The sequence below is a fragment of the Thunnus thynnus genome, chromosome 7, assembly GCF_963924715.1.
Source record: "Thunnus thynnus chromosome 7, fThuThy2.1, whole genome shotgun sequence".
NCBI lineage: Eukaryota > Metazoa > Chordata > Actinopteri > Scombriformes > Scombridae > Thunnus > Thunnus thynnus.
The window spans coordinates 22,649,162-22,672,919 of NC_089523.1; the positions used below are offsets into that span (position 1 = coordinate 22,649,162).

The 23,758-nt window shown below is 41.0% G+C and overlaps 1 protein-coding gene across 3 annotated transcripts in view; it reads left to right on the top strand.

Annotated features, from left to right (window-relative positions):
* Positions 1-23,758, top strand: part of igsf9ba (immunoglobulin superfamily, member 9Ba) — a 70,991-nt gene that overhangs the window by 41,520 nt on the left and 5,713 nt on the right. The window contains exons 5-20 of one of the 3 annotated variants that reach the window (XM_067595007.1): positions 235-352; positions 4,783-4,924; positions 6,274-6,419; positions 7,151-7,293; positions 8,596-8,736; positions 8,850-8,969; positions 9,121-9,271; positions 11,509-11,632; positions 13,041-13,216; positions 16,200-16,426; positions 17,055-17,139; positions 17,248-17,409; positions 17,501-17,546; positions 18,432-18,518; positions 19,233-20,855; positions 22,407-22,452. In XM_067595007.1, coding sequence (XP_067451108.1) covers positions 235-352; positions 4,783-4,924; positions 6,274-6,419; positions 7,151-7,293; positions 8,596-8,736; positions 8,850-8,969; positions 9,121-9,271; positions 11,509-11,632; positions 13,041-13,216; positions 16,200-16,426; positions 17,055-17,139; positions 17,248-17,409; positions 17,501-17,546; positions 18,432-18,518; positions 19,233-20,855; positions 22,407-22,452 — 3,537 coding nt within the window. The remainder of the gene's footprint in view (positions 1-234; positions 353-4,782; positions 4,925-6,273; positions 6,420-7,150; positions 7,294-8,595; positions 8,737-8,849; positions 8,970-9,120; positions 9,272-11,508; positions 11,633-13,040; positions 13,217-16,199; positions 16,427-17,054; positions 17,140-17,247; positions 17,410-17,500; positions 17,547-18,431; positions 18,519-19,232; positions 20,856-22,406; positions 22,453-23,758) is intronic. The other 2 variants (XM_067595005.1, XM_067595006.1) reach the window with 2 other exon arrangements.

Here is a 23,758-nt window from a genome sequence, read left to right on the forward strand (position 1 = left end):
GAGTTAATTAAAGCATGACACATTCATGACTTTTAAGTGTTTGATTTGTTTTCTTTAGAGTAGACTCTCAAACTTACAAACTTACTTCAAGAGCGGGGGCGTTATATACATTACCATTCAAATGTTTGGACACTCTTTCTTATTGGTGTGTCCAAACCTTTGGCTGGTACTGTATCATCTTTTAGATTATCTGACTGTGTTGTATCTCTCTTTCTCCTGCACATGTAACCACAGGTACACGATGGCAGTCTAACCATCCTTGGCATCACTCGAGATGACAGAGGGGCCTACACATGCAGAGCCTACAGTGACCAGGGAGAAGTGCTCCACACTACCCGTCTGTTGGTTCAAGGTACAGTAAACATGAATTAGGCACTCTGTAGCATAGCCACTACAAAACAACTGTTTTTGATAGATGTATTTGCACAGATCACAGATTTTGAAATGAAAACATGTTTCATACCCTGTAGCTGTGGCCTAATATTGCATTTGCATCACTAAAGTAGTTAAAGGGGATTTCACAAATTTTTCTTGTTCTTTACTTGAAATGTCAACTTCTCAAATACATCGGTACATGTTTGAGCTGAAATCCAATCCGAAATATGATAGTGGACAACGCAAACAATATATGAAAAAAACCTTAGCAACAGCCTTAGCATCAAAGGCTAAGGATCGGACTGCTGTTTATGGGCATGTGTGACGAGTTGACATGCAGGGAGCATTTCTGTATATGTTAACCTCAAGTTTTGGACCCAAAAAGCATAATGTCCCCTTTTAAGTTTCACTATTTATACTTGAAGACATTTCTCTGGCTCTCTGGTGTACTAATGTATTTACTGTAACACACCTTCTGGGTCCGTATCAGTCAGTCAGTAGCTTAGTCTGGTGCCTCTATGTGCATGTGTGCCTGTCTTTTGTGCACAGCCATGTGTGTACAACAGGATCTGTCTGCGAGAACGTCACTGTCTGTCTCCGCTCCATTAACTAGGCTCTCTGCTAGACACAGATCAGATAGGTGGTTGTGATACCAGCCTCCAGTGCTTTCAGTCTCTTGACACTGCAAGGCTGGTGGGAGTCAACAGTGTGTATTTAACCAGCAAGTGAGCATCTTGCTTTTATGGGAGAGTTAGCGTAAGGTCTATTTTAACGCCTGACTTGTGCAGGTGCAGTATAGTAAACATATGTGCACACACACGCACACCTGCACACACGCATGCACGCACGCACGCACACACACACTGCAAACACACATTAAATAATCATTGCGATGAAACCTGAAGAATAGAATAACCAGTGGTGCATGTGTTGCAACTGCATTAAGGCTTCAGGCCTCCAGTGGGCTCAGTAATACTACGATACGTGTTCTTTCAACCACAACACACTGCAGCAGTGGTTGCATTACATCACAGCAGGATGATACTACCTGTATATTCAGCTACTGAACAAAAACTACCTTTATAGATTGTTGAGACTAGTATCATTATGTATACTGTGAGATGGAATAAATTTGTCTATCAGAGATTTTGTTGTACAGTTAACCATTCTAGCTATGACTTTAATATTTCTGGGTGTATTGTACCACTGTTGGCATGGTGGATATATCTGATGTTATCAGCTGATTTAAGCTGATCACAGATATGTCGGTAAGATATGTTTGAGGTCGTTTAGAAACAGTGTCATCATCACATACAGAAATGTGCAAAAGTTTTAGGCACTTTAGGTGTTTAGATTCTTATCCGTCACACAACACCATCAGGGAGGCCTCTGATGGGTCCCAAATTCATACTGCAGCCTGACAATGACCCCAAACATGCAGCCAGAGTCATAAAGAACTATCTTCAGTGATCTCAACATCATCGAGTCGGTCTGGATTTACACGAAGAGAGAGAAGCAACTGAGACAGTCTAAAATGTATTAATCTCTAAATAAGTTCTTTAAAATGCTTGGAACAACCGACCTGCCAAGAACCTTGAAAAGCTGTGTGCAGGTGTACTGAGGAGAACTGGTGCTGTTTTGAAGGCAAAGTGTGGTCTAGAGCTGCTGCGTGTTGACTTTTTTCCTTACCATACAAATTGGCAAAGCCATTCAAACCGTTGCGGTAAAAAACAACAAAAAAAATTAAACCTTATAAAATAATTGGTTCCTAAATACTGTATTGGCTCTAATATAAGGCAACCCTGATTATAAGACGACCCCCACTTTCCAACACCTGTTTTTGGAAAAATGCTTTTTGAATACAACTCACATCATATAGTTACATACTCACACACTCCCTTACCAAGCGGTGATCAGCTCGACTCTAAAGTGGGCGTGACGTGGTTGCGTTACCATGGTAATGCAGTAACTGTGTCAGCTCTAGCGTGGTCACACCAAATATTGATTTAAGTTTTTTCTGTTTACTGCACTTTATATGAAGCTAATTGATTAAGAAAAGCTATTCATGGCATTCTTTTTGACAGCATCCTCCCTTTACATTAGTTTTTTTTAATTTTTAATTTTTTTTAACTTTTGCACACTACTGTAGTTTGTCCATCACATAATCAATAAATTGTCAGTTATTCAATTAGATGGTTTATCCAAAAACATATATTTCTGTCTTTTTATTTTATCCATAAACATTTTTCAAGTTATTTTCCAGAAAATGTACCATATCATGATATATATCAATTGCGCAATATTGAATTACATATAACACGATAGAGCATTTTATCCATATCACCCACTCTAGACTGTGTCACAGGTGTTATTTTAGTGCTATGGTCATTTTTGACCAATTAAAGGAACCCCTAATAATATAATGTAATCCAGTACAACATCATCTCAAGCTGCTACCTCAAATTACCACAGAGTTTAATGATATTGGCATATTAAATCTGAATAATGTGAGCAGGATGTGTGATAGAAGCAGAAGTCTGATGACAAATATGTTACAGCGCTGACTGCACATACACGCAAACAACGTCACATTTAACTTTATAAAACCTTTTCAATGTTTAAAACATTTGAGTAATACTATAGAAATTTAGAGGGAGGTATAATATGAATATGAAAACAAAAAATAAAACGTTTTTCCTGGTGTTGAGTGCGGTTGAAAATTAGCATGAAAAGCAGTGTGAAATATGATTAGGACTTACACCCAGAGCAATAATAAGCAGATATCTGAGGAGTCATGATTCTCACTCCGGTGATCTGTTTTTAATTGTTATGTGAGACACACTGTGGTCAGTAGTCCCACCTGATGTATTAAGCTGTGCACACTGAGAGGAAAATAACTAGCAAGCTTGTATCTGGGCCCACTCATAAAAGACAGCTTACCTTTCATGGCTTCTGCTGTTTTATTGAGAGTTAAGAGAAACCTAGAGTACCTCGGGGGATGGGAAGGTTACAATGTGAAGCACGCATAAGCTTCAACACTGACTACTGTTAAGGTTACAGTAGCTGGCTGCTCGCTGTATTTTACATCAGAGTGCGGTGATATATTGTAAATAATACATAGTGTGTGCTCTGTCTCACTCTGATCTGTTCCTGAAAAAAGGCCACAATCCCAAAGTGGAAGCAGAGTAGGCCTGCATGTGGTGCAAAATCATTTCATAATACTTTTTATAGCTTTAATGACCTTCTCTACCATTTGGTAGAACATATTATAACTTCTGTTATCCTGTTGAGAAATTAGCTGAATATTGCCATGGAATACAAAGTTATTGGTTGAAATCATTATCTCAGTATCATTTGTTGGACATTTTCAGATGATTACATTAAAATTGCATCCGTAGTATTAGTCTGATACATCTAGTATTAGTAATTTAAGCACAGTTTCACAGCTGTGGTTATCGACCACTTCACTCTGATTGCTTGAGGCGGTGCAAACAAAGAGTGTGTGCATATTGAAGTGTAGAGGAAATACTCATTTGTGTTTGAATACAAGTCAGCAATGCTTTGTGGAAAAGTAAAACAACAGAAGGAGAATTTATCACCCAAATCTGTTGTGCTGTTGCACCAAAACATAGACGAGAAGGTCTAATTTAATTCTACAAAGACCGAACTGCATGTTTTATGTGAAATGTAAAAAGTTTTATTTGTTGGGTTTTAGACATTACTGTCTGTGACTAAAAAATGTTTTTTATTTTACTTAAATGGAGACAAATGAGGTGATTTACAGATTGTAAACGGACATCTTTGCAGTTTTGGTTGTGGCTCATCATTAAAAAACTGTGTAGTCAGTAGAAAAAGTTGTTAGTACCCAAAGGAACTAAGAAATGCAAAAAAGAAACATTTCCTGGTGCTTTTTACTGGTTGGGACCATTAAAGCGACTATGATTGATCATTTTATATTAACAATGGATCAGATTAGTATGTGTAAAAAAAAGTGCTTGCTCATAGTGACAAACCCACAGAGAATTGTCACCCGACTCTGCAGTTCAGGGTATTTTAGGGTCTTTCAGCTCCTTATTTTCGTTTTCTGGCCCGCAACTTTACTGTTTGAGTTCACTCTCACTGCTCTCATCAGCGTCAATCTCAGCATCATACCAGTCCAGTGCAAAATGGTAAATAAACAAAGTTAGCAATTAGGCAGTGAATGTACTATAGCATTTAGCAGCTAAACAGTCAAATATTTCCCTCAGGAGTTAGTTGAGACCGAAAACAGCCCGGCTCAAACATTAAAAACTTAAAGGTGATAAAATGTAAGTGTTTTGTTTATAGCTTCTTTCAACCGCCACAATGGAACCGAAAGTGGCTGTTATTTGGTTGCACAACATACTAAAATGTTTCTGTTTCTCTCAGGGCCTCCATACATTGTCTCACCACCAGAAAACGTGACTGTAAACATATCCCAGAATGCACTCTTCACCTGCCAAGCGGAGGCGTATCCTGGCAACCTGACCTACACCTGGTTTTGGGAAGAGGATAACGTCTACTTCAAGAAGTAAAGTTATGATCAAGTTTACTTCTGTACTGTAGTTGCAAACATCTGCGTTAAGCACTTGGTTGAGGTTACGACTTAAGGGCCCCTTGCTTAGAGGCTCAGTCATTTAAATCACCAACACACAGGCTGCATGAGGCTTTTATCCGAAAGCCTTTGTGATCAGAGTGACATTGTGGGTCTCTGAACCCTTTGCTGTGCTGTATTTTGAGTGACTGTAACCGGGTATTTGGTGTGTGTGTGCCTGTGTGTGTGTGTGGCAGTGCCCTGTCCTGCTGCGGCCCTAGAGGCAGTAAGAGTGGGCCTGGCGGGGGTCTGTCTGGAGCGTGCCAGGCGAGTTAGTGCACTCTGATGACAATACCACATGACTCAGGCCTTGTGTCATCATATGCCTCTCATGCGGTGATGATCTGAAGCATAGCCAGGACCTCTGCGGGCTCCCCAGAGCAGGTCTTAAGAGTCGGAGAGGGTTTTACAGAGAGCGAGTGACAGACAGAACAAGTGGGAAGAGAGAATAAGTGAATGGGATTTTGACTGGCAGGGAAAACAAGCGTCTGAGGGACTTTCACAGAGGGAGTGCACTGAAGTGTCCGATGTAATTTTAAACAGCTTTTATGGCGTCAATCCTGATTTTTTTTTTTTTTTTTTTTTTGGCAGGATAGAAGATATACTTAAGAGAATTGCGCATGTTTTTTTTTTTGGTTCCACTTTATAAAAAGTCACCCTTTATAAGAATTTATATGTTTTAACCAAGGGCTTTAGCAACAGTTCATCTAAAAACATCACTATCCAAGGAATACGAGTATTCAAAGTAGATATGGCATAATAATACAGCAACCCATAAGTTGTTCTAATTAAACACCTATTAATAATCTATAAACCTTTAGCAATTTATTTATGAACCATTCATAACTTAACCTGTTACAAAGGGGTAACATTTTATTTAAAGACACATATTCTGTTTGAGCTTCAATTCTGCTGCATGATAAAATATTGAATTACTTTACTGTGTGGGCAAAAAGAGCAGCTCCATTAAAAAAAAAAAAGAAACAACTGAATTTGTGCTTCATCATTAGCATGTTTAATTTTAAATGGTGTCAGGGGGGAAAAACATGAAAGCTGTACCAGTTGGCGATTATGGCATTTAGCAGATTTATTTGAATCTCTTGCTCTGTACTCTGTGTTCTTTGGATCCCTCTCAGAGCTTGTTGCTGTTTGACTCTCTGCTGCTCTCTTATGGCACCTTGATGTAATTTAGCCAAAAAAAAAAAAAAAAAAAAATAGATGAGTGCCTGGCTCTGATGGTGTGTTTGAGTAACATGGTGTGACAAAACATCTGTGTCTTCTTGCAGTGATCTGAAGCTCCGTGTGCGCATTCTCATCGACGGCACCCTTATCATCTTCCGGGTCAAGCCAGAGGATGCTGGGAAATACACCTGCAGTCCGAGCAACAGCCTCGGTATCTCGCCCTCAGCATCAGCCTACCTGACTGTTCAGTGTGAGTGTTACCGTGGCAACAAAGTGTAGGGGGAGGGGCGGGGAGACGGTACAGCGAGCTGTGTGTGAGGAGGGAACAGCAGCAGCAGTATGGAGGCTGCTTGTGTCGGAGGCTGCTGTATTATCCGGCAGTGCTGCTCTACCACTGTAACGCAAAGTAACCTTCTTGAATTTCAAGGTCAGACGTTACAGACAGGGAGCAGAGTTAGCCCCCTCGTCGTTTTGACTCAGCCGCTTTCACCATTTTCATATTCTCAATGGATGTTAATGATAAAATGATCATCTCCAGCCTCATTACTGTGCTCAAAGATGAGGACGGGCTCGTCCTCAGACTCCATTTTTCCTTGTTCCTTTAGAATCCGGTCCCCTAAACGAAATGGTGACCTTCCTCTTCGTCACATGAGACTGATGAGAGAGGAACACCACTCATGGCCATCTGACATTTCATCGTCAGCCCTTGTGTGTTGAGTTAATTTGCTCCCAAGTTGCCATCGGTCATTGATTACTGTGCTACAGTATGTGGGAGAGCTTGGGGATTCGCAGCACTGCAGCCACAGGCACTGATTTCATCTCTGGCTTCAAATATCCTGGATGCCGAGTACAACATTATAGCACATGGGCATTTTCTGCTGTGAAATTTCTTTACAAATTGGGTTACACTAAATATAGAAGCACAAATGTTATTGATTATGTATCCAGCATCCCCAACACTGATCTTAATTTTATGTTCAGACCCTGCCCGAGTGATCAACATGCCCCCGGTCATCTACGTCCCACGGAAACTGCCAGGCATCATCCGCTGCCCGGTAGACGCCAACCCACCTGTGACATCAGTGAAGTGGGAGAAAGATGGCTACCCTCTCAGAGTTGAGAAGGTCGGTCTGCCGCAGCGCTGCGTTTGTCTCCGCTTTCATTTACCTTACATTACTTTAACGTCTGTCACGTTTACCTGAGCAGAGATAGCTCTAGTTCTTAAATCACACAATTTGCTTTTTTAGTTTCGAATGTCTTAGTGTAAAATTAAGGACAAGAGGTATGATTATGTTGAGATACTATCAGTTCATAGAGGTCCAACAGTACATTTGATCAGATATACGATACATTCATTCTTAATTTTAAGATAAGAAGTGAAGATGCTATGATTTAATTTGCTAGACTGAGATTTCTCACTTGATACGCAATCAGCAGATTTTACAGAAATTCACTGCCTCAAGTGATGAGTGTAGCTAAAATCTTGACTAGTTTAACCCAATGACACCCACTTCCCTCTCATGTGTGCTCCACCCAAATTAAAATAACTAGATAATTTTAGATTGTTAGAAGTGTGCAGGTTTTTAAAGTCCCTCTCTGCTCAAAAATGTGTTTTTGTAATTGTTACTTCAAGTGGATTTTTGACCTTCACTCTGCACAATGATGTACAGTACGTGCAGAGTTTTTGTCCAGTATGCACCTTCTCACTTCAGTGTGATGTAGAAACTTGAAATCTTGGGACTCTTCAGTTAAGTAGGAGACATCTTGTGTCCAGCAGTTAAACATTTGAAATGAAAAGTACTTGCATATTCATAGATTCTGTATTTTTCAATGAGTTAATTTAACTTTTTGTGGAAAAAAACATATCAGACGCTTATTATTATTCAAAGCAGAGTATTTTTATATTTCTTAACCATGTCTGGAGGGGTCTTTAGGGATTTATTACATTTGTGGATGGCCAGATTACTTTGAAGGTTGGAAGATGCCATATTTTTAAGCTGGCAGTTGCACACTCCTTTGTGCATTTTGACTCTATATCTTTTTTTTTTTAATGACCACAATGACCAAAAAGTAATATGATGTAATATGATCTTTGCAAATATATTAGCCTACAGCAATAATACCACAGCTACATCACGATAATTACGTCACAGTTTCTTCACCATTATTGTATCCTGTTTAAAGCAGGGTCATTTTCAAACTTTTGGAAGTGCCCCTACATATCTCTGTGATCAGAGCTCTCTATCCATTGCTCTATTTATCTTCTATATAATCTAGGAAGGCCTGCACTGCATAAAAATGCACTCCTTGGTCATCTGATTTAAACAGATTTTTCTGTTATGCAGGTCAAAAACATTTAAATGGGACCCTGAGATTTCAGGAGAAACCCTGAAATCAAGCATTTCAGATGCCCTCTTGTCTTGTAGTACCCTGGTTGGAGCCTGATGCCAGATGGAAGTATCCGGGTGGCGGAGGCCACAGAAGACTCTCTGGGCACCTATACCTGTGTGCCTTACAACGCCCTGGGTACCATGGGCATGTCCCCCCCTGCCACTTTGGTGCTAAAGGTACATAACTGCTCATGTTTGCTACCGTCTGCTGTTCAGTTTCTGCATGCTTTAGCATATGCTGTTCTATCCAAATGTCTACATGATGTGCTGGTATTTGTGTGTTTCTGAAGGATCCCCCTTACTTTAATGTGAGGCCTGGGGGGGAGTACCGTCAGGAGGCTGGGAGAGAACTCGTAATCCCCTGTGCTGCTTCTGGAGACCCTGATATACCAACCATCACCTGGAGAAAGGTGCAGTAGACAAACACACACCATACTTTTTTCCTGAAAGTAAATCATCTTCTGTGCTTGATTTTGCTTTTGTCTGCCATTTACTGAAACAGTATATTTGTTTGTCCACCACTATTTAACCATGTAACTGTAATTCTCATGTCCATTGAAGGTGGGGAAGCCAAGCAGGAGTAAGCACAACATCCTTCCCAGCGGCAGCTTACAGTTTCTGTCCCTCAGCAAGGAGGACCATGGAGAATGGGAGTGTGTAGCCACCAATGTGGTCACAAGCATCACTGCCAGCACGCGTATCCTAGTCATCGGTACAAACAATCTGCACAGTGCTCTCAGCTCGCCAGAGTTCTCTCAATTTCCTCAACCATTGACCTTTCATAATGAGTCTGAGTTCATTGGGTTCTCACTTTGCTGTGTGGTTTGAGTGATTTGCATGAAGAAAAAGTGATATTCGTCTCTTAAACTTCTTGCCTCTACCCAATTTTGCCATGGGCGTCATTAAAATTCCATTTAATCTTATCTGTAAAAGCTTTGTACGGTTAATTTAAAGCCTGAATCTGTTACTGCAGTGTGGTGCCCACCCTCCTGCTAAAACACAATGACTCAACGGCCTTTGTCTGTTGAGTCATTGGACCAAGGACATATTTTTACTCTTAAATTGACTGAAGTGTTGATACAGGGAAGCAGGGTTATGCAGTTTAAATGAATCCTAGGTCCAGATACACTGACAGGGCATTGTTGTTGTTCCAAATAATCTCATAATAGTGGAAATAATCTCATAATAGTGAGAGGCACAAACATCTTGTTTCTTGTGCTGTCAGGTTTGTTTTGCAGTCAGTAGAGCTCTTTCCTGTGCAAACATTTAGTATATTTGAGCTTTATTATCAGACGTTTGAAATATGTAATGTATATTGTAATTTTTAGTCCAGGCTTTTAAAGGAATACTCCAAGGCCTATAGGCTAGAAAGGTGACTGTATATACAGTATTTGTCTCAGTTAATTGCAAAAGTAGGACACGTTTTAATGACTAGTAGTTTTTGCATTATTTGAGTATTCCTCAAAAGATATGCTCTTACTATAACAGTGTTTTATAGGACTTGTAAATGTGTATCTTTAGGTCTTTATGGGGACAGATGTATGAAGAGAACTGGATTCAGTGTTGGAGGCAGGGCCCCGTTCATGCCTATGAAAGTTGCTCAGTGGCGCTTGAAGCCAAAAAAGTCACTTCCTGCTGTAAAAAAATTACCCGGATGAAAACATACTGCGCACGTTTTATGGGCCGCATGTGTCCATAGAGCGTGCTCACTAGAGACTTCCGCAGGCTGAGACAGCTAACTTCCAGTTTAGCCCTCTGGCTAACTTGAATGGAGATAAAACAATTCAATTGTGCGGTTCTTTTAGACCTTCGAAATTTGATCAGACCGAATGGATCAAATTCTCATCATTCTGGTCATTTTGCGGGAGTTGTGACGCTCAAAAAAATTTATCCACCATTTTACAGCCGCTCCTTTTCCCATGATTGTATGCGGGAAAAATGCTTTTTGGGCCCCTGTTGGACCCAGAAGTTGTAAATCCTGGGTTTGGCCATCATGTCAAATTGGCTTGCTTTAGGTGTGCTGATCACTGCATCCGAATCACAACTCCCCACGAGAACTGGTCCAGCATCCGAACCCCTATGAAATCACAACTAGTATTTTTTTACACATTGCTTTTTGTACGGATTAAACAAATTAGATATAATCTGTTATTAATTAGAGGCTGATATTGTTACATTTGGACAGAGCTAGGCTAGCTGTTTCCCCCACTTCCAGTCTTTATGCTAAACGGTACAAAGGCTAAGAGGTATAAATCTTCTCATCTAACTCTTGGCAAGAAAATGAATCAGTGTATTTCCCAAAATACCCAGCTCACAAAATGAACTACTCCTTTAAGTCTGTACTTTCATATCATTCGCTTGGTCTTTGAAATGTGAGTAAGTCTGCCCCAGTAGCCCATTGCCCCAGTGCCTACGGTGTAGTTACACTGTTGCACAGCTGGCAGCACCTCAGTGTGACCAGCCCTCAGCTGACAGGTGTCACAGGGCATCGGAGACAGCTGTGCTCCTCAGACCACGCTCAGGTCTCTCTTTTATCCCACTGAGAAGTAACTGGCTTCAGGCCACACAGCACAGCTGTTAGGTGGGTGGGATGTGCAGAGCCGCAGACAGAACTGCTGCTCTTGAACTTGACCTTACACTGGTCACCACCTCAGCCAGCGTCACATTATCCACCGAGCAGGACACATGACGCAGCAACAAAATGCTCCTCATTTGACTCACTATGATATGATTATTATTGTGTTTTACTTGATGTGAACTCAATCACTATGAGTCAGAGTCTGACTTCATAAAATGTTAATTCACTATGCAATTTAAAATGATATCTAGAGCTTCTTTGCTGCTAGTGATGACATTACATGATAATTGTAAGTAGTTATATATTTGATGAATAAATTGGTAAGTGCGTGTTTTAAATATATTCTCTGTCTGTCTCTACAAACCACTCAGGCACCAGCCCACACGCTCCTGGCAATATCCATGTATTGCCCTCAACAACCTCTGCTAATGTGTCCTGGGAACCAGGTTATGATGGCGGCTTCGAACAGACGTTCTCTGTGTGGTACGGTCCAGTGTGAGTGCTCTTATTTTCCTTCCAATCAATAATATCAGTCTACAGATGTGGAAACACTACCTAGAGGTTATCAACCTAGTTTGACATAGGAGCAGGTTTTTTTTTTTTCCTGCACTCTCCATTGATGATGATGAAATATGAAATTCAATCAGAAGCTCACAGCAGAATTGTTTTGACAGCATATTTCTCAGGGTATTTAGTTGATGTGTATGTGCATAATTCATGTTGTGTAAAGTCAGTACAGTAGCGTCCCACTCAGCATCATACATGAGGTGCTGTGATGATTATGTGCACCTGCTAACAGTCGGGACAGAGATTTCTTGCTTAAATGTATCCAAAAATTTAAAAAACTATGTGCTTGCACAATTATATACACAATTGTTTACTGTCAAAGTTAAGAAATATATACTTCTACTACACATGTTCTCTGGGGTATTTATGTAGAATAACATTTCACATAGTGTCGAAACTACAAATTTGTGAGTCAAAGCCCTGTAATTATCTTGCTAAGAGATAATTATATACTTAACACATTTTACATTGTAGAGCCAAACACATTATAACCTAGTGGTGTGGAGTTGAGTATTGGAGGTTTTAAACACAACAAAATAACACTGATTTGTTGTTTATATGGCCTCAGTGATAACTTACAGAAGGTCATAACTCCTGTTAATGTAATTTTTTAACTACAGTTTACAAAAAAGCAAATATAAATCAAGTGAATTTAAGATTAAGATTCTGTTGCTGCAGTGACCTCATTTCCCAGGTGGATCATTTAGTGTAGTATATCACTTCAATGTTTGTGAAGTGAAAAATCAAACTTTATTAAACCCTCTGAGTTCAGAAATTGGTTTTACAGTTTCTTGAGGCACCAAAAAGAACAAGATGTTCCTTTTTCACTGTAAAGCTCACCAGTGTCATTACAACTGGGAGCTTTGGCCAAATTTCCATTGATGGACTGATCTGGTTATTACAGTTTTGTGCACATATGAAAATGCTGTAATATTTTAATTTAGTTGCAGACATATTCTTGCAGGCTATTCCATGTGTTATTTGCAAAAATCATTCACATTAACTTGATATATAGGAAACACCATCTTTAACCTTTCTTGATAACGTTAAAAAACAATTTCCATGTACAGCAAGGACATTGTTGAATTACTCAAGGTTGGATGTGACTTAGAATAGCATCATGGCCATGATGAAAGCCTTGATGTTTGTAACTTGTCCTTGGATTTGTTCTCCTTTGTTAAAAACCCTGAAATATGGATAAAATATTTTTTAAGATCTACTGTACACAAACTATAATACAACATCCTATGGCCAATCATAGTTACAATATACAGCGTTATATTTACCCTTATAATATTTATATTTTTCTTTTTTTCTGTCTAATTTCTGTTCTTAGGTCAAAGAGAATAGACTTTGGTCCTCATGACTGGCATTCGATGCCAGTTTCTGGTGCTCAGACCTGGTTGGTGGTGCCAGGGCTGGAGCCTGGGACAGAGTACCAGTTCAGTGTGTTGGCACAAAACAAACTGGGCACAGGCCCATTCAGCGAAGTTGTGACAGTCAACACTGCAGGTGGGTACTGGTCATATTCACTGCAGCACAATGAAAGGTTTTTTTCATCAATGTTTACTGCTAGTTGACCGCACAGAGACACTATTTTTAATGTTTTTGAATACTCATTAGAGACAGTATGAAGTATACTGCCCTCTAGTGATGTTTAAATTAATTTATATAACATTATTTTTCACTTTGTCATCCATATCAAACAACAACTTCAAGCCTTTAAGTGTCACCTTGCGCATGCACACACCACTGCATCTATTTACTCCATGATAGACAGTTGAAGTGATTAAAACTGTGCATAAAGATCTTTCTGTCTTCATGTTTAGCACATTTATGTTCTCCTTCCATTGTGTTAAGCAGGAACTCCCCTAATACTAAACACCAAAGACATCAAATCATTCTAATGATGCTATGACTAACCAAACAAGATATGTCATCCAGTACTATATGTGCTTAAAATTTCCATGCATCATTAGAAAGGAAGGTTGTTTTGGATGATAGGAACCATTTAAATTTGAGTTCAAATTCCTGTGTACACAGAGCATGGACCTGGATGGGACTAGCTGATATTTCATAGTGTAATTAAGTTTCAATGCAGTGTGCAACGCAATAAGCCTTTCTCACTGCAGACATTTTGACTTGTCATTGTCGGAAAAGCACAAGTGTAACTAATGACATTAATGATGGCACTGTTCCATTCAGGTGTGCCCATAAGACAGTGTGTACAATGCCAAAGCCCTGGCATCAGCACACCTGAGTGGAATACCAGCTTTATTATTAGTTGCACCTGTGTTTGACAAGTCAACATGTCTGCTGTGAGAATGATTTATTAGAGAGTGAACTGTAGTTGTGTTTAAGAAACTCATGTTGTCTTATGTTGATGTAAGATGTAGATTCTTCTGTGTTTCAGTCCAACTCATGCCTCAAGGGTGTGCTGCCAATTCAGTCTTTGTATGCAGCTGCTCTCACAGAAACTAAATTAAAGGTATATGGTCTTAAAAATCAATGTCTCAGCAAAAAAGGCATGAAGGGAGAAAAGTGTCAGTGAAGGTTTTGAATAAAGGCACGCACAGATCAAGGCACACCCCAAAGCCTCTTATGTGGGCATTGAGCCACACTTTGAAAAGGAACAGCATCTATACTTTAAACAGACCCATGTAAAGAAGTGTAAAAAAATTGAAATGTTTGCATTAATTGACCAATTTACAAATTAAATCCAAAGCTGTGCAGAAGTCTATTAGCTTGAAAGACTGTGTGAAGTGGTGATTTAAGGAATAACAATCTCAAATTCCTGATGACATCTACTTCCCCGTAACAATGGCCTTGTTTTATACTGTGAAACTCCCTATTCTGCTGCATGTTGCCAACAAACAATGTGTTGGAAAGCTTCTCTTTATTCAACAAAGGCTAAATGAGGCTTGCATAGTTCTGACCTAGTTCACACACTTAGATAGCAGTCCTAAGGTGGACAATCAGGTTTCTGGTTTCCACTGTATGTTTACAGCATTTACAGTGCATTATTCCATAGCTAATAATCTTATTACCTTTATATAATATTATTTTTTTGAAGTCTTTACAATAACGGATTGTTAGGATTGTCAAAGTGTTAAGACATGTTTGAGACCCAGCTTTAGGTCCATCCTTTGTATTGTTAATGCATTGCTTTTGATATTTCCTCTTCTTTCATCTTTGAAACCCAAGCCAAATGTACTGTATTGTTGTCATTTAATTGTGATTTCCTGCTGTGTAACCAGACCACTGATAGCGTGTGTGTTCCTGTGTCGTAACATTCATGAATTTTGGGTTCAGTTTTTGATTTGGACCACATTACATTTTCTCTTTGTTTAAAGTTGTTCAACAGACTAATGTATTTCTGTGTGCTCAACTATCTACCGTACTGTAATTCTAGGAAGAAGCGGTGTACCTATTCATATCAAAGTGCTTTTGTTTGTGGGTAATTAGGAAAACTGTTTGAGGTCACCACAGTTTAGCCAGTGGGAATGCAGAGGGAGGCACTGTAGAGGCAGCTCTGAGACAACAAGTCCTCCAAATTAAACGACCAAATAGGTTGTTTGACCATGCACTCCAGAACAACCCATAGGAGCGTTTTCTACTATGCTGCCTCTATTAGCAGTAATCAGCAGGACAACATCATTTGTCTGTGCTTTCCAACTGTTACAAATCACTGTTAAAAAATAATGATGTTTTATGGTGTGACAAAGCTGTGGTCTGCTTAGGTTTAGGCATAAAAACCACTTGGTTGGGGAAAGATCATGGTTTTGGTTAAAATGATCACTTGAAATGTGGTCTGGGTTAAACCCACTACTTCCTGACTTCCCTGACTGGCAGTTGGAAATGTGACACTTGTGGTTTGAAGCAGGAAGCAAACAGCAGTCTCCTGCAGCAAGGTCCCCTAAGTCCACTTTTTGCAAGTTAAGATCTAACCAGCCACCCAACCCACCACCTCCAAATATGGAAATTTGTCACCTTATATAGACATAACGAGAACTGTGCCACTTTCTCCAGATCATAATCACTATGGCCGCTAGATGGCATCTGTCACTCAAACGTAACTATAGGTCGTTTTTGGCAACTGATATTATGACCTATTGTGTCATTTTTCTTGGGAGGACAGGCCTCTTTCAGAGTATACAGTCTGAGGTCAGGTAGAGTGCATGTGAAGTTGCATATTTAGGGAGCTGAAACACTCCTTCTTCTCAAGGCTTACCATGTGTTTCATCCTGAGCAACTCAATGCACTACTTTTATATAACAAAACAGCTATTGAATCATTTTTGTTGCACTCAGCTCTGTTTGGAAAATCCATAGACCTTCCATCAGACCTTCGAATTTAGTTAAGTTTTAACCACACTTTGGTTTTCAGAGTATTTTTTTCTGCACAGGATCATTCAGAATGTTTCTATCTGTTCCATGTCAGAATTAATTTCCTCTTTGTCAACTTTTCTGTACAATATTTTTGGTCTGCTCCACAGGCTCTCCCCTGGGTACCCCAGAACCACTGGTGCTTCTTACTCCACCACGGTGCCTCACAGCCAATCGCACGCAGCACGGTGTCCTCCTCACATGGCTCCCTCCAGCCAACCACTCCTCACCTATTGACCGTTACATCATGGAGTTCCGTCTCGGGGAGAGATGGGAGGTCCTGGATGACCTGATCCCATCCACCGAGACTGAGCTCATAGCCAGAGACCTTGTTCAGGTGAGTAACATACACATTTAAATACAGAAACACAGCTGTGTTCATTTTTTTTTTTTGTCTTTTTCTTGGTTGGATATAAAAATAGCACAGTGCTCAATTTGGGGGAGTAATTGACTGAAAAGTTAATTAACAGAAGTCCTTTTTGTTACGAATCTCCCTATTTCATGGTGCCAAGCATATCTGGAAATAAAATTATTCTCAAAACAGTGACTACTCTGTTCTTATGCAGTTCTTTATTATATGCCAACATTTCTAAAGGACAGACTTGAGATATTCCATTTTATCTCCACTTTTCAGCTTTTTTGCATTTTCTCCTTTTATATAACCATTTAACTATAGAATATAGTTGGTTCAAAATGACAAAAAAAGTGGTTTCTTGAGCTTAATCACTAAATAAAAATATGCAAACAATGATCATCCTATCATGCAAACAATAATACACAGAATGGAATTTATAGAGCAACTTTTAAAGGTCATTATAATTTAACCTTACCTAACCTACCTACCTACCTTGAGTAAAGATGATTTGGTCAAATTATCATTTACATTTACAGACCACTCTCCAAAATACAGTCACAGAATGTCATGTGATAATAAAATGATTTTTTTTGAAATGTCTCTCTCACAGGAGTCCTGGTATGAGTTTCGAGTGATGGCTGTCATGGATGACCTGATCAGCGAGAGCAGCAATGTAGTGGGAGTGTCTAGCACAGGTCAGTTTCTTTACCAAAGCAGTATTACAAACAACACACGAAAACTGAAATGCTTGAAAAGATTTAGTTTTTTTTTTTTCTTAATAACTTCTTTTTTTTACCCATTAGACCCCTTCCCCCCTGCGGAGGTGACTGACGAGGGGCTAGCGCGGCCGGTGGTGGCGGGTGTCGTGGCAACTATCTGTTTTCTGGCAGCGGCAGTACTGTTCAGCACTCTAGCAGCTTGCTTTGTCAATAAACAACACCGTCGCAAACTCAAGCGTAAACCAGGTCGGTCTTCCTCTCCGTTACCGCTTAACATACATACATGTATTAATCATTCTGTAGGAAACGCTAAATTTAAATGTTTTTGTCCTCTCAGATCCTCCCTTGTCGGTGACACACTTCAGGAAAAGCATAGAGTCACCGTAAGTAAAGCCAATGCCAGAGGCCCTGCCAGAGGTGGCTGCTACTGTGCATCTTCTTATGCACCTCATCATGTTTTTTTTTACAAAATTTTTCTTCCCATGCATCCTGTAATAAGGCATACTGTAAATTTTAACAAAAATAGCAATAAAACTGGAAATACATGATCTTGTTAGTCAAATACTGCCTTATTATACACAGCAGTCATTCTCTTGTGTTTTTTGGCAAAAGGAAGGTTTTGTTAAAGTGATATGGAAAGACATGTTACACATGTTACGAAGTATTGAACTAGTACACATGCAGAAGAAGAAGCCTTGCTGGATGAAACAAAAAAAAAAAAGATTATATGCTCAAGGTATATGGGAGGTGCAGAGGAACATGTACAGTAGCAACCTCTAGCGGATCATGGGCGGATTAAGAAGAGTTCAAAGCAGCCAAGTCAGCATTTTAAGCACATTACCCAGAGTGCCCAAGCTGCAGTATGTGTATTGATTTTTGATCCATCTGTATTCTTTAACCTCAAACGCTGTCTGCTTTCTGCATGATCCTCAGTGTTTAATAATGCTCTTTTTCGTTTAGCTGCACATTTAATGTACAGTACCAGCCACATGTGTGTATTTGTCTGTCTGTCTGTAAAACTTGTCTGTATGTATGACTGCATTCCAATCCCAAAAATATCTAATTTGTGACAATAATCTGTGTGAATCCCATTCCAGAGTAAATGTTTGTCTGCCTGTGACTTTAGGTAAATCATCAGTAGCAGATACTTTTGTTTATTTCGTTAAATGGTCCAGGCAGGTCAGGGAGTTCACACTTAGTCCTTGATGCAAGGAGTCTTGCCATAGTAAAAGATGAACCAGGCCCATGTCGTTTGTCTCCCATCGCAGGCCTCCTCTCACCCCCTTGCCAGGGGTAGAGCCCTGCTGGGACGAGCCTGCCAGGAGCAGTTTCTTGCCCCCGCCCGCCAGCCCCCTGTGAGTGCCTGCCTGCACCAAAATACAGAGTGTGCTGCACTGCACTGGCTTGGCTGCATGGTTAATGCATTGCATAGAGATTATCTACTGAAATGACTATTTGTTGTAGTGAGGCCTACCGCTGGCCTTTTTTTGCATGCTCAGACTTCCACGCACCATACAGGGATTAAATTGCATCAGCTAGGCTGCATGTACAGTACAGTACTGTGTATATGCACTCTTTACAAAGTATGTCTACCTGATGTATTCAGTGACCCAGTAAGTGTCGACTATGCTGCTCCTGGTGTGGGCAAATGAGGCCTGGTTAGATGTCATCTGCTTCCCTCACATCACCATTTGGTGCAGCATATGGAAATTGGTCTCACGTCTGCTCAAGAAGATGTAGATTCAATAGATCTGTGATATGGTTGTCATGGTTGCATCGTTGGTTCTCCTTTCATCCTGTCATTCTGGCTTGGTTCATTAGCTGCTGTCCTATCAGGATGCCACCGCCGCCATAAACTGGTCATTATCATAATGCAGTTCATTATGGCTGCCTTGATGGAGTGCATTGGCTTTGTATTTTGTCATCTATTTAGTTTAGGAAATAAACTGCAATCATGCATATTCATTTACAGCACCAGAGATCTTTCTTTTGTTTTTCTTTTCCCCCAGGGTCTCATCGGGTATTTGTTAAATTAAGCAAGTGTCTATGTTTGCGTTTTTCTATGTCAGGTTGTCGTCGGGGAAGATAAGTCCAGAGAGCTCCCCTCCGTCTCGGCCCCGCTCTCTTTCCTCAGAGGGTTCCCAAGGTCCAGGCCTGTACGTCAGGAAGCTGCCCAGCCCTCAGAGAGAAAGAGAAAAAGAGCTCTCCTTCTACAAGAAAACCAAGCGTGCCATAGCCAGCAAGAAATACAGTGTGTCCAAGCACGAGGCAGAGGTCACCACGCCTATTGAGCTGATATGCCGCGGCCCTGATGGCCGCTTCGTCATGGAGACCAGCCCACCGCCCCGCCGCATCCATGGTTTCCCCTTCGCAGAGGAGTCTGACATGTACCCTGAGTTTCGGCAGTCTGATGAGGAGAATGAATTTGACCCCGGGCCTCTGCCGCCCATCATGCCCACGCTGCGGCCCCAGCTCTCCCCAACGTCCTCCAGCCTGGAGTCAACGCAGCCCCCCACCTACAGCCCCCGCCTACACAGGCCCATGGAAGGTATGAGCTTTGCAGAGGGCAGTGCACTTCACGCCTCAGGGCAGGCCCCATCCTCCCGCTACAGGGGCTTTCCCCAGGGCCCATTCTATGGGTATCTAGGCAGCCGCGGCGAATCAGGGATTCCACCACCATTCTACATGCCTGACATCAGTCCGCGTAGCTCCGCTCTGTCCTCCCCCCCAGGCACTGCAGAGGGGCCCTTTGGTTACCCCTCCATCCCCGAGGAGAGTGGAGAGATGGAGCACCATCAGTACACTGCCTCTGGCCATTCTCTGTCTCACACACACAGCCCTCCTCGCTCACCTGAAAGTTGGCAGCCTCATGAGCTACCCTTCCTGGGTCTAGAGGGTCCACGGTTCATATACCCACCTCACCATCCCTTACATCATCCCCAGGACCTCCCTGACCCACCCCCATACCCTCCTCACTCTCTCCCCCCCAGTCGCCTGCACCTCCCTTCCCTAAAGGATCCAACAAGCCCTAGACTCCTGCAGCTGGAGGTCCCTGTGGCTCCCCCAGGCAGAGACAGGCCCCCGGGGCCTCCGGTTAGGCGTTTAGCTATGCAACAGGCCCAGAGTCTCGGCCAGCTCAGACACACGGCCCACGGTGTGGGTGTACCAGTGTTGCCTTACCCTGACCCGGCAGCCCGTGCAGGGAGCCCAAGCACAGCCCCCAGTAGTAGCCCTCAGTCCTGGCTCAGCCCGAGGGCAGGGCGCCGGGCAGACCCCAGCCTACCCCCACTAGTACTCCAGCCCTCCCGCCTCTCCCCGCTCTCCCAAAGCCCCCTTAGCACCCAGCCAGGTTCCCCAGATATTCTAGTGCGGCCCCCTCCGCGCCCCAGCATCCTCCGCACCTCTCGGTCTCTGGAGATGCCTGAGATCACCCTGCAGCCCTCGGCCACTGTCAGTTTCTCCCGGAGGTCCTCCCTGACCGCCTCTCCCACTCAGAGCCAGGGCGCCAGGCACCCCAGCCCCAGTTACCACGCCCACATGTCCTATGCCTCCACTGCAGCCAGTTACCCCTCCCAGTCCCCCTCTCCCCCTCTGGAGGGCAGGGATGTTTTCGGTCAGAGGCCATCCCAGAGAAGGACAGAGGAGGAGATGCTACCCTCAGAGCCCTCCCAGCTCCAGATATCAGCCTCAGGGTAGGTGATCCATTGCAGTAGAGAATAGTCACACATTTATTTAAAGAGGAGACTTCTCTCCTCATCTGCTCTCTATTCCAAATTTCCTCAGTATTTATCCACAGTTTTACTTTGATGTTTCCATTTAGGCGTAATTAAGATGCATATTGTACCTTAATATGCAGAAGGCATGTAATTGCATTTAGCACACATTGTGTCAGCTCATAAAAAATCTCTAAACTTTGACAATTTGATGGCATGTGAAAGCTCAGTTTGATTTTGTATTACTGTCTTTATCATTTGATAGATCACATTCAATCTCATAAAATATGGATTCATGAATTAAATATAATGACTGGAGGAGGATTTAGTTAAAACACTTTAAGCTACAGAAAACCTCAAGTTTATTGTTTTTAAAAAGCTGCCATTTTTTTCATTGAAACTTTCAATTGAAATATTTTAGTTTTATGTACTGAATACTAGAATTATGAAAGTGAAAACATAATGTGTGAAGCGCTAGCAAAAGTTATTTTCATGCCTAACTTTAAGAATTAACTGTATATTTGATGAACATTTACATACTTTTATTACCCTACATGGCATAAAAAGTACCACTTTCTAATAAGTCACCCTTTATTAAGCATTTATAAGTTGTAACTGATGGCTTTATTAATGGTTAATAAACTGTTTACAAATGCTTTATAGAACAGACATTAATAAGAACCACTTCTTGGTAGCCAGGTTGTTCAATAAATGAGTCAAGTCAAGTCATTAACATCACTAAAGGGTAACACACCATCAGGTCTGGAGTTATAGATGTTAAATCATTAATAAAGGGTCAAGAGTTTCTCACTTGCTAATAATCCAACAGCAGAAGTTAGTAAGTAATTTGTATTTATATTGTTAATAAGACATTAGTAGAGGGATCTTAAAATAATTCTACAGTTGCAGATAATAAAAAGTTGTTAATAAATAATTTACATTTTGGTCTGCAGCCTTTTTCTGAAAGATCAGAAGTCAAATGATCCATTACAGGAGTCTAAGAGCTAAAAAGACAAATCAACAAACCTGGCAACCCAAGAGTTGTTTTCATTAATGTTTATTTATAACTGTTCTATAAGCTACTAATAAACTAATATGTATTAGTAACTATTAATTAGCCATTAATAAAGGGTGCCATATTAGAAAGTAAAAATAAAACCTCACAGATATTGTGCTACAGTATCTGAGCTTAAGCCAGTTTTAATGAGGGAATACTATAATCAAATCTCACTAGAGAGATAGATCAGTGCCCCTATACACAGAGTTTCCGACACACACACACATACACAGAGGAAGTTTTTTTTAAGGCCTACATGAAAAATGTAGCTGAGACACATAAACTTTTGTGCCCAGTAGTATTTCCATACAGTACACATTCCTGTGCCCCCTCACACCCACCTCACAAAGCTGAAGCCATGAAGCAGAGACTTGCTCCTGCACTCTCATTGGCCTATAAAGGAAAGTAGCTTATAGGGCTGCTGCTGTATAGAGGGTAAGGGTCTTACCTGATTTGTTTTTGATTGATCTCAGCTATCTGGGCAGCGTTGTTGTGACCCGGTCCCCTACGCCGCAATAGGTAAGGGTCGGACCCATGTCTGAGAGGGGAGGGGTCAGCAGGGGGAGGGCTCCAATCACTCTCTCCTTTAAAGGGGAATCGCTTTGGGTTGTGCCTCTGTGCTGGATTCAAGTGAAGTACAACTAATGGTAATAATGATTGCAGGATGCATTTGTCAATACAGTACCAAGGCACAGAAAGCCAGCTGTGGCGTAAGGCTACAGTAATTAGGCTTGTGAGCAAGCACGAGGAGCGGTTTTGGACTGTGGAGAAGCATTTAATTTTGTGTTTGGATTGTTTGAATTACAGACATGTTTCCCTGCACAAACAAAAAAAGCCTTGAATCAATAGAGGACGCACATGAATGATAGACTGGAGTATTCCCCTTTAAAGTTTTGTTCCATGTGCAAAATGCCATGCATGCATTCTCTAAACTTCTCTCTATGACCAAACAAATAACAACAATTCTCCAACTAAATTCTTTGTCACATTTGTTGTCCTAAGTGCTTTCGTTTTTCTGTCATGTGACCGTTTTTTAATGGCCATTTCCTCTTCCTGTCATGTGACTTGTTCTTTAACGGCCATTTCCTCTTCCTGCCATCTCCTCCCGTCAGCATGGTGAAGCCTCTGTACGCAGTGTTCATGTTTATGAAAGTGTGCTGTACAGTGTTTATGTCTATGGAAATGTACTTATATTTAACACACTGTGGCCTCTGCACACAGTTTATGTGATAATGGAAATGTTCTCTTATCTGTCTAGGACTGTTGATTCTCAGATTTGTCTCCCCCTCTCTGCTAATGGTTCTCAATCTCTCTCTCCACAGTGACAAATGATGGACAGCATCTCTAAAGCTGTGTGTTCCTATGCCTTTTGAAACAATACATATTTGGCACAACAACTTGACTTAATGAAGCATTAAGTCAGGTTTTGAAGCTGTTTTGTATTCAGTTCTTTGAAAGGCAAAGACATTGAGTGTCATTGAGTGAGTCTGTGTGGCTATTTGGACTTTAATTTAATTTTATTGCATCTTTCTATGAGAGATGGACAACAAAACCAGAGTATTCGGTACGAGGTAAAACTGCTTCTAAAACAGACTGCATACTATGACAGTGAAGATAACTTTAACTTGATGTGATTATTGTTTTGCTGATTGATTATTTTCATTCAACTTAGCATGTATCACTCATGAAATGAAAATAGTTCTCCAGGATTCAAAAAAGAGCTCCCTTTTTTATTTTTTCAAAAAAAAAAAAATACACACCTGCATACGTACATGTTAGCTCACTCAACAAACTGTCAGAGAAACGCTCATGCATGCACTGTAAA